The 11413-nt window shown below is 40.7% G+C and overlaps 2 protein-coding genes across 6 annotated transcripts in view; one reads left to right on the forward strand and one right to left on the reverse strand.

Moving 5' to 3' along the window:
• Positions 1–3443: 3443 nt before the first annotated feature.
• SDR42E1 (short chain dehydrogenase/reductase family 42E, member 1) lies at positions 3444–5933 on the forward strand. 5 transcript variants are annotated; one of them, XM_048958124.1, is made up of 3 exons: positions 3444–3519; positions 3725–3826; positions 4360–5933. In XM_048958124.1, exons 2-3 carry the CDS (start codon positions 3759–3761, stop codon positions 5465–5467), a joined length of 1176 nt encoding a protein of 391 aa, XP_048814081.1. In that variant the 5' UTR covers positions 3444–3519; positions 3725–3758; the 3' UTR covers positions 5468–5933. The 5 variants fall into 5 exon arrangements, with proteins under 5 accessions (XP_048814081.1, XP_048814082.1, XP_048814083.1 ...); XM_048958125.1 differs by having other exon boundaries at positions 3515–3594; XM_048958126.1 differs by lacking the exon at positions 3444–3519 and adding an exon at positions 3528–3607.
• Positions 5934–10586: 4653 nt separating this feature from the next.
• The window catches only part of PLCG2 (phospholipase C gamma 2), a 56264-nt gene continuing 55437 nt past the window's right edge, over positions 10587–11413 (reverse strand). Inside the window, 1 exon segment of the mRNA XM_048958113.1 lies at positions 10587–11399. Coding sequence (XP_048814070.1) covers positions 11357–11399 — 43 coding nt within the window. The 3' untranslated portion in view covers positions 10587–11356.

Below are 11413 nucleotides of genomic sequence, written 5' to 3' on the forward strand. Positions count from 1 at the left end.
GCCAAAGTATCTGTTTACAACCTTCAGCATTTCGGGATCTGAATAAATCCATTTCAAAGGAGACCTCAGTTTGGTGCCAGAACCACTTGGTTTGAAATGGTTCAGAATAGAGTCCTACATCAGGACATGATAAAATATTCACAAATTCTGAATTCTACAATCATTAATTCCACAGAACAGATAAACGGCCTCACAAAAAAATAAGAGAACAGTGTTGCTGTAAATATGAAGATGCCATTAAGTAACCTCAGAGAGATTATCTCATTTAAACATGGTTGAAACAAGAAAGAGATTGCACCCCTTTTTGAAGCTGTTTTCCTTTCCTTTACTTACATGTTCAAATTCTTACTTAAACCTTCCTCTGCAAAAATTAGGTCATTTTTGCAATGCTTTCAAGGTAATTGCAGAACTAAAACAGGCAGCATCATTTTTAAGCCAATGCCTGTTCTGCTGTCTTGCCAGACAAGTGGAAGAAGAAGTGCTTAGACCTTGAATACAGTCTCATGAAATGAAAGCACAATAAGAATCATTAAGATTGGAAAAGAGCACGAAGATCATCTCATCCAGCCATCAGCCCATCACCACCATGCCCACAAACCATGTTCCTGGTTTTACATCCACCCTTTTCTTGAAAACCTCCAGGAACCTACCAGAAATAGGTTTGAAGACAGATAACATCTCCTCAGCAAATGTTTCCTTTTCCCCTTAGCTTCCACTGAGAATCCCACAGAAATGCTATGAGCTGAGACTTGGAACAGTAGACGAGACACATCTCTTCTACTCTCAGCTCCAGTACCTGCAGAAAATTAGCACAGTACAAGACACAGACTAAATGACATATCTGCCTCCAGTTTATAGAACATATGATATAGCACATGAAGCCAAAACATCCTTTACATCTCTCTACATGATCAAAGTAGTGTGTCCAACCATCAGTTGGATGTTCCATGCCAATGATTCATAGCACACTGACATCATATTGGTTTTGCTAGCTATGTGGTAAGATTTCTGCAAACCTATGGATAGTGAAATTAAATTATAATTTACTACAGCAGGGAACCAGTATCAGTGTGGTAAATCAGGGCAGCTGGATGCACTTGAATCGCGCTTGAAAACAAATCAGACAATTACTGAAATGTAAGTGTGTAATTCTGTTCCAAAGGAGTTGCCTACTTAACTTATGAGAAGTCTTGCTTTAAGTGATTGAATTAAAGACATTCAGAATTGCATTCCAGAACCTGTCCTCCTCAATCTGAGAGTAAAAACATCTGTGAAAGTCTCTTCAAGAACACTGTGCTCGTCTTTTCATCAGATGTTTCTCAATGTACTCACTTTTAAAGCATACAATTGTTCAGGTATGAAGGGGCTCAGAGCTTAGGCCCTTAGAGTCCTGTGTGCTCACTCTGCATTACTGAAATCATTGAAAGAAATCATGAAATCTCTGCGTTACTCTGCATTACTGAAACCATTCATGAAAGAAAGCCACAGGACGGGCTAAAATTTGGCTTTTTAACTACAAAACTGAATGACAACTTTTCCAGTTGTAGTCAAATCTGCCATTCTGAAATGAGGAATGACTGCTTCCTACCATGTTTTGACGATTAAAAAAAGACCATTCCTTACAATGAGGGATAAAACTGAGAGTGGTTTAAGAGCAGAAGTTTTAGTTTAATTATAGTTTTCTTATATTCATAACATTAACACTAATTATGAGATAAACTGACACAATGACCAGGCAGAAAGTAAGGAAAAGCAGAAGGCAGACAAAGAGGTCTCAGTCCTGCAATCTGCCCTGCATGAATGAATCACAAAGTCCAGAGGATAAACCCACGTTCTAAGGTTAACCTATTCAAATGCAAGGATTTAGCAACATAAGATGGAGTGCAAGGTCAGAAATGCAGTTCAGGAAGTACAAATCTCTTTGAGCTACCAGAATAAAGTGGCTAACGTGGAGTTTTCATCCCTGGATATATTCAATACCAACAGAGCTCTCAGTAACCTGCTCTATCTGGCCCTGCTGTGTGCTTGGAATTGAACTGGACAAACTGAGCATCTCCATCCCTGCATCACCATTATTCCTCATCCTTTGAGACACTCAAGGTCAGGTGGACCAAGCTCTGAGCAGCTTGACTGAGCTGTAGGTGTCCCTATTCACAACAAGGAGTTGGACTAGATGGCCTTTAAAGGTCCCTTGCAATTCAAACATTTCTATGATTCTATGGCTTCCTATCAACCAGTTCTGCAATATTCCACTGAAACACAATCTGTTTTCTCAGAGAACGGAAATCAACTGGCATGACAGTGTATGCTCCGCTCATGTGCAGCATATGTTCTATGCCAGATATTGCCATTTAAGAGCCATATAGGTTCACTTGCAAGAAATAATAGTTCTTCTTAGAATCTGCTTCGCTTTAATTCTTGCCAGGCATCAATCAAAATAAATCATGGCGTATTTTGTCTACTTCTCTCAAGGTTTTGCAAAATGCAAGCTCACATGTTTTAAGTAGTTTTGACAGATAATTCACTTCTTGTGTTTCCTGACATTCCCCAGGTGACTCACATTTCTCTGAACAAAAAAGGGAAAATACCACAAAACAGACTTTGAGAGTATAATTCTGTGCTGTCTTACTGCTCATGCAGGATGGCTGGTGCTCAACTCAGAAGCAATTCTGTTGAAGTTAGTCACCGTGATGCATTGCTTCCTCACTAAGAAAAACTTTTCAACCTCCATGAGATTAACTCTTCCTTTAGTGTATTATGCTGTACAGACCAAGGAATGCTAGAACCACTGGGCAGATTAGGTATTATTAATTATTCTTCTGGAGGAGACTCAGGGAAAACCTTATTGCTTTCTACAATTCCCACAAGGAGGTTGCGGAGAGGTGAGGGTCAGCTTCTTCTTCCAGGTTACAGCAATAGGATGAGAGGGAATGGCCTGAAGCTGCTCCAGGGAAGGCTCAGGTTGGGTATTAGGAAACGTTTCTTCTCAGTGATGCAGTGGCACAGCTGCCCAGGGAGGTGGGGGAGCCACCACCCATGGAGGCGTCCCAGAGCTGTGGGGATGTGGCACTGAGGAATGTGGTCTGTGGGCAGGGGGCGTGAGTTGGGCTGGACTTGGTGATCCTAGGGGACTTTTCCATCCTTAACGATTCAGTGATTAGTGATATAGCCTTTGTGAAGCTTTGGCACTGAGGGGAAAGGTCAGGCTTCAATAACCATTGGAGACTCCCCGTTTTAAAGCACCCTCACAGCAAGAAACAATCTCTGATCGAGTCCTGCTGCGGAGGGAAAGGGGATGGCAGCACCTTCTGGGCACACAACCTAACACAGCCCAGCAGCTCCACATCGTTGGTGTTCACTGAGACAAACTCAGCATCCTCTAACTCACCCCCCGCACCCCGACGCCATCTTGTGACTCGGCACCCTCCCACCATCCCTGGGAAACTCCATTTCCCGTGAAGCCCCGCGGCAGGGTGGCACTCCGGGAAGGCGGAGCGGAAGGCCGCGGGTTCCGAGCAGGTACGGGCGGGACGGCGGGCTGCGGGTCCGGGCTGTTCCGAGCACCGCCCGACCGAGGGGTGCCAGATCCCGCGGGTCGGTTCTGACGGTGCGCCGGTCCAACCTGTGCCTCGGGGCCGGCTTTCCCAGCTGTGAACAGCTGGACGCGAAGCGATCTTAGAACTCAGATTGGCGTTAATGTGTGTTTGTACTGCGTCTTCCGTAGATCAATCTCCTGAAAAGGCACCGAAGCAAAGAGGATGGAAGCAGGAAGTAGCGCCAAGGAAGCGGTGCTGATTACAGGAGGAGGTGGTTACTTTGGCTTCCGGTTAGTGCGCTGGAGAGCGGCGACGTGCGGATCAATGGAGCAGGGCGGGCGGCGGGCTGGGACCTGCGTCACCCCGTCCTGTGCCTGTTGGTCTCGGCTCCCAGTCGGCAATCGCACCGCTGCGTTTCTGAGCGCTTTAAGCGAATACGTTGCTCTGATTCCATGCGTAACTTTTAACGGGGCTGATCAGCTTTGTGATGGGGATTTAGATTACCATCGTTCAGCTACCTCAGGTACCTCAGGGGACAGAAGGAGAACGAGCTGGGTTCTGCCAAAGAGCAGCTGAAAACACGTTAGTTTTGTTCAGAGCTTTCCCTACTGGCAGTTCACCCACTTCATTTTGCTTTCCTCTAGAGACTGAGGAAACGATTCTAAGCCTTAAGCTAGGCAGTTGACTCATCACCATAGTAGATGGCTGAACTGAGTGCGATTAGGAAAAAAAAGGTATTGAAATAGTTAAAGGGCTTCTGTTATCTCTGTTGAAGTGTTTTATACATTTATGTATATAACATACGCTTTCTGTCCTGTTTTAGTTTAGGCTGTACCATATACAAAAAGGGAGTTGATGTGATTCTCTTTGATGTCATGAAGCCTCTTCAACCTGTGCCAGAAGGGATAAAGTTTATACAAGGGAACGTCTGTTGTCTGGCTGAAGTGGAAGAGGCTCTTAAAGATGTGATCTGCGTGTTCCACATCGCTTCCTATGGAATGTCTGGCAGGGAGCAGTTGAACCGAAAACTTATAGAAGATGTTAACGTGAAAGGAACAGAAAATGTCATCCAAGCCTGCAAGAGCACAGGAGTGTCAAGTCTGGTTTATACAAGTACATATAACGTGATATTTGGAGGCCAGATTATAGAAAATGGGGATGAATCTCTGCCTTATCTACCTCTTCACCTCCATCCAGATCACTACTCCCGGACCAAATCTTTAGCTGAAATGAAGGTGCTGAAGGCAAACGGTACTGAGCTTGGAAATGGGAAAGGTGTATTGAGGACTTGTGCTCTCCGACCAGCGGGCATCTATGGGCCAGGAGAGCAAAGACATCTTCCAAGAATAGTTAGTTACATTGAGAGGGGACTGTTTAAATTCGTATACGGAGATCCTCTTAGTTTAGTAGAATTTGTACACGTTGACAATCTCGTTCAGGCTCACATCCTTGCCTTTGAGGCCCTCAAAGCCAACAAAAAGCACATAGCTGCAGGCCAAGCCTACTTTATTTCAGATGGCAGGCCAGTAAACAACTTTGAGTTTTTCCGACCGCTAGTAGAAGGTTTGGGATACAAGTTCCCAACCTGCCGCCTTCCTCTGTCACTTGTCTATTTTTTTGCATTTCTTACTGAAGTAGTTCATTTTCTCATAGGCCATGTTTATAATTTTCAGCCTCTCCTCACTCGCACAGAAGTTTATAAAACCGGTGTCACACATTACTTCAGCATGGAGAAGGCCAGGAAAGAGCTGGGGTACGAGCCTCAGAAATACAGCCTGAATGAAGTGGTTGAGTGGTTTAGATCTCAGGGCTGTGGACCAAAGCCAGGGAAGTATACCATTACACATCTCCTTAGGGATGGAGGACTGCTCTTGCTGTTGATTGCTGTGCTCGTCTCGTGGTTTCCATCTGCAGTTATATTTTCACCCTGAAATGAAACACTGAGTATGGAGGACAGGATTTAGTTATGTTGCATACTCTTTGTTTTCACAGCGAATTAAAAAAATACATGTTTGTACTTCTTGGGTAAATACCTTTAACAGTTCTATCCCCAGTGAATAGAATGGTGGAGCAAAAACCTTTAATTTTTGTAACATATCTTATAATTCTTCTTCAAAGTAAAATTGATCAGGCCACTAAAAAGTTAACTACTGCTACAAGCAGCGTGTTATTTTCTGCTGCAGTGGTACCCTTAAGACTGATCTTTTCTACCCAATAGCATTATACTCTTGGTCCACACCTTCTATTCCTAGGAAGTTTGTGCTATATGATCCAGAGGGGAAAAAACTCACTCTTTGATCACATTCCAAACCAAGTTCTGCTTTCCGTCTTGAATGCATATATGCCTAACCAATAATTTGGCTTTAGACAATAAATTATTGTTATTTTTTAAACGAATACATTGTGGTGTACTTTTCTGAATAAACTGTGTTACATCTAATACACTTCTGGAAAATGTACAGTTGTGTACCTCAGTTGCAGCTAAGTGCTTGAAGCAGCACAGATTTTCTAACTAAATATTCCTGTTGAAGATGAATGAGTTAGCTAAAGTGTATTATGAAACAGCTGTGATTTTTCCCAGCATTACTGAACGGTTAAATAATCATATTTAAAGGACTCTTGTTAAGTGATTACACTCATATTCCATTCCTTATAAAATTTTTATAGCCTCTGATAACATTCCTTTAGTGCTTGATATCATTACAACTTCAACTTTATAGCAGGATGATAAACCAAAAGAAACTAAATGTAGTAGTGAAGGGACAGCTCAAGGCAGCACTCACTTTTCTTCCCCCCTCTGTAACAGAATAAACTGAGGCAATGTTTGCATCCTAGGAGCATTGAACTCCTTTATCAAAAGCTACTGCGCTTCCAGCAGATAACATTTCACTGCCATACTGACTGCAGAAGGGTCACTCACAGAATCCATTAATATACATCATCGTAGTTTGCAGGAAGATTAATCCTTCATTTTAATAAAAGATGAAAAAAAAAAGTGACCTCACAAAAGCTTTGGCCTGCTGTTCTCCTAGAGGGCCACGCTTTTCAAATGAAAACCACTGGTTACTTCCTCCTCTCCATCCTCTGGTTCTGATGCAATGCTAGCAAAAGTAAATTAAGAAATTTTAATGCAACAGAAGCAACAGAAAAAAAGACAATGTACAAGAATGCAGATGCCTACTAGCTACAACCATAACATTGGTATTTCACACTAACTCTTGTAAAAAGTAGATCTTTTTAAGATGTAGAATGTCACTCCTGTGCCCCAGAGGATTTTTTTTCCTATTTGCAATACTTTTTTGGGAAAAAAAAAAAAAAAAAGAAGAAAAAAAAAAGGAGCCACTGCCATGCATACTTATCTTAATGGTGGGGTTGATGGAAAAAAATAATCTATGAAAGTGTCCCAAAGTGTAAACATGCTGTTAGTGCTGGCTGAGGTGAAAGTCCTGATAACTGTTTATGTACAAAGAAAAATTGGGACGGGTGGCAAAGACACAAATACCAAAACTGAAGCAGCTCAACCTCCTGCAGAACGAGCACAACATGTGAAGCTCTTCATCTGTCTGGAGTCAAGGACAGAACTCTTCACTGATAACACAGCAAGAGGTGCTATTTTGTCCTAACTGCCCATAACTTATGCTTGAGCACATGGTACTAAATCAGCCCTAGTCGAGAGAAACAAGCAGCCACTTGGCAATGCCTACCCCAAACCAAACAGCAGCCTATTTGGCTCCATCTAGTAAACAAAGCCAGAGTCGTGTTTGCTCTTCAAGTAAACTACAGAAGAGGTGAAGGATACTTTCCCTGTTTTACGTTCCAAAATGAAAAGAAGAAATGTAAGGCTTCAGGAGTTACTTTAAAATTACTTACTCTATGAGAATTACTTAAGATTTAGGTGTGCACAAAAGTCACGGCTGCTCTGTTTCAAGTATTTTTAAAATGAGAATTATTTTTCTGTTATTACTACTTTTATATCAGCGACTGAGTAAATTGAAGTAATTCAATTGTTTTGTCTGTTCCAAAACTTTATCTGTTATTTGTTTTCCTGAAAGTGAATTACCAGAAATACACCTCAAAACTCAAAAAGCAGAAATGAAAGTTTGCTAGAGCTCAGAGTTATTTAGCAACTGGTAAAAAGAATGGCTCTGATGTTTTTAAATATCTCTTGGCAGCTGCTTAATCTTGCATAACGCAGCATGTCAGCATAAAACTAATGCCTGCCAGATGTACATGAACGACTTATGATGTGTGTGTATATATGTTTCAGAAGTTTAAATGTCAATCATCCTTAAGTAGTATGGTTTTTTTGTAGCATCACCTCCTAGGAGACCCTACCAATTTTTTCTTTCATTTCTATCGCTAATTGCCACATACTTGCAGCAATGCAGTGATACCTCAGCAGCATAAATGCCTCATAGATGCTTGATTCCAGCTCAACATATACACAGTTTTTATTAGAAGACTGAGAAAAATTTGATTCCCAAGAATCTCAGCAATCACAATACAAAGACATCATGCCTTCACCCAGAAACACTTGCCCATGCAATTAAGACACCCTCATTAGCAGAAAGTGTGTTAATACAAATTTACTGTGAATGATGGTTCCAAATGACTACAAATTCCAGCTCTGCCTTCTTCAGACTTCATTTTTTGAGTTGATACAAACCTGATGCTCACTACAGCTGAAGTATCTACCTGTTAGTGGAAAAGGTCAGTTAGGAGTTGCATGTTAAACATGATCTTTGGCCTTTTCCTTCTGCAGTGCTTGTTTGTATCCAGATGAAGTGCAACAATAATGACTTCATGAAAACGATCATTAAGTCAGTTCATCTTAAAGAATACAGAAATGCCCTTCCTCCAACCTCTGGTGCAACACAGCGTAACATTCCAGCAGACCGCTGTTCAATTAGAACTCATGCACACCACCTGGAGATTTGAAGTCAAGACATTCAGTAAACTACGCTTTAATGAAGAGGCTTCTGGGATCATTCCCATCACTGCTATCAAAACATTTTTATTAAAATAAGTTATTTTAAGAATTCAAAATAGTTTCCATAAGAATATAACAATTCAACCGATAACATTCTTATAAATGATTCTCCTCCTAGATTATAAAATTAGCATGCACATTCAAACCTTGTTTCATATTAAAACAGCTGCAACTGTGAAGAAGTTGCTTGAGTCCACCTTGACAAAGAATTGAGAGATGGGCCTTTATAGTTAAAACAATGCAAGATACAAGAAACAGTACATAGCCTTGCCTAACAGTCAAGTCAACCAAGCAGCCAAAGCAGTAATTTTCTTCTGAATGTAACATGTTCATATACGCAGGGGAAAAAAAAAGTCTGTGGATTTTCACCTGAATGGATTTTCATAAATGCCAAGGAATACCTCTTATAACTTTAAATATGATGTTTGCATGCAGAATATACACACAACTTTCTGAAGAACTCTTAAACATTTGCACAGCAGCAAGAAACTCCTACGTTCATCATACAATAGTTGTTCTGGGTCAGGTATAGAATAAGGAAAGTAGTTGAGCCAAATGATTCACCTGGGCCATGTGGCTATGTCTGCTCTGGAACTGAGCTAGAAATAATAAAATTAAACCACAGCAGCCTAGAGATCTAGAATTTGGTCTCCCTGAGCATTAGCATCTTGTGGTCCCCTACTTTCTGTAATCAGTACAAGCCCAGCTGTTATTCAGCTGCCTAAAAATCCTGTTCCACCTGTGGAAACAGCTTCAGGACCTTCCAGACACAACTTTGGACCACCTCATCTGACCATCACTGACAACACTGTGTTCTCAGGACATGGAACGCGACACACACTGGCTGCTGAATGAAATACATAGCACAGGGACTGATTGTATGACACACTAAAATATGTCCTGGAAAACAGTACAAAATGCATGTGCACCAAAGGTCCTCACCACCCACAGCAACTGGATCAGCAGGTAAGCCCAGGTTTGTATGGCAGGCTAAGTTATTGCTGTACCTCTAAAATCCACCGTTGATGCCCTTCCCCTCCCCCCCCCCCCCCCAAAAAAAAAAAAGAAGAAAAATTGCATTCATCTAATCCTTGGATGGACCAGTTGGAACTGGTGACTGAAGAGATTTCAGGCAGGAAGAAGAAAAGGAAACCCTTGAATTACCTTTAACTTTGTCCTCTCCTCTTTTTCAGATGGCTGATTGGTATTTAATTCCTTCGTTAAAAATATCTAAAGAAGACAATCAATTATGGGATGCTATTATAGCATTTCCATCTCAAGATAAGTGAGACACAACTCTTTTTGTAATAATTAAAACCTCAGTGGACTTCCTCAAACCATCAGATGTGAATAAACAACAGCATCAATCAAGCACACCTTGAAACAACAGAATAGGGAGCAAGAGAAACCAAAAATGGCTGAGGCATCTTCATCAGGCCAGGAATCCCAGATGCATGCCTGTTTTCTGTGATGAGAAATACAGCATGATGTATGCAAAATTTTATGATTCAGACAGTCATTTAGACAGAACTTAACTCCTGTGCACAGCTGTGAAAGAAATTCATTTATATAGACAGCAAAACTTCACCCATGTAGAGAGAAAGGAACCAGGAATTTGAGAGTAATAAGACAGTGCTAGCACAAAGAACTGACATGCACCCAAATTACCATAACTGGTTTTAAATATGCCATTCAAGGGCTTTCGTTTCACTACTGCAGTAAAGCACACTTGCTAATCTACTGAGTTTTCGCATCTGTAGCTCAATGTTCTTCACTTGATTAAAGATGTAAGACTAATGTACCTCTATATTTGTGCATACTATCATTCTTGGATTAGATGTATTTTGGTAAAACAGTCTACATTTACAGAACACTATCATCTGATGCTATCATCTAAGTAGGACTGCAAGATTAAAAATGGACAGTTCATTAAAAAAAATCATTTCTAAGCACATTAGCAGCTGAAAGGGTTTGCAAAATGATGCTGTATCAAAGTAAGTGCTTTTCAGAGTTGAAATGCCTTCTGAAAAGAAAAAAAAAAAACATAACAAAACACCACATATTTCTTAGCACATATTTACATTAAAACCTTTCCCTCCAATACCTTAATTTAGGAACACAAGTTCAGAGGGGCTACAAAAACAAGTGCACACACTGTTCTCTTAAACCTTTCACAAGGAAGCATCCAAAGTCAAAGAGGATATTTGATTTCAACAAAAGTAACATATTATCTGCTACTCAAGAAGGGCACAGAGAACTACTATTAAGAGACAATACAGTATGAGCTATTAGCTGCCCAAAATTCTTTATACAGTATCAGAAGTACAATCCATTGCCTAAGGTAAGGTAATATACATTTAAAAAAGAAATGTTGGTGCAAAAGTGCTTTTACAGCATTTAATAAATTAAAAACTCACTACCAGTTAATCTTAAGGAGCCAGGTTGTTAAAGTGGTGTGATTCCATGCATGCAAATTGTTGTGAATGTCTTATCTACATCCTGTGTACAGAGACACCATGAACAATTTAAACTTGCACTTCAGGTATTGATAAGCAGTGAAGTCTATGCAACTACCCACCTTCAGATTCTTTCATATACAGGAAGTCTGGCCTGCACAGAGGTACTGGCCAAACCTTGTACAGAATATAAATTATTTGGAATTAAAACAGTTTTTCTCATAACAAGAAATTAATAAGAAAATCCATCTTCCCTCCTCTTCTTCCTCTTCGATTCATTCAGCAGATGAGATCTTCACAGAATAGAATGACCAGGATAAATTAATGTCTCTACCTGAACTGCTCCATAAAGCACGCATCAAAGAATGACTGTTTTAAGAGTAGAATTTACTGTTACTGACTTTCTTCTCCCTTAATCTTTTAGGGAAAAG

Source organism: Lagopus muta, chromosome 12 (assembly GCF_023343835.1).
Source record: "Lagopus muta isolate bLagMut1 chromosome 12, bLagMut1 primary, whole genome shotgun sequence".
Taxonomy (NCBI): Eukaryota; Metazoa; Chordata; class Aves; order Galliformes; family Phasianidae; genus Lagopus; species Lagopus muta.

What these genes read in the sequence shown, in the direction of transcription:
- SDR42E1 (XM_048958124.1), top strand. Translation starts at nt 3,759, where the DNA reads ATGGAAGCAGGAAGTAGCGCCAAGGAAGCGGTGCTGATTACAGGAGGA. An exon ending in GGTGGTTACTTTGGCTTCCG is followed by an intron (nt 3,827 to 4,359) that starts GTTAGTGCGCTG and finishes GTCCTGTTTTAG; the next exon opens with TTTAGGCTGTACCATATACA.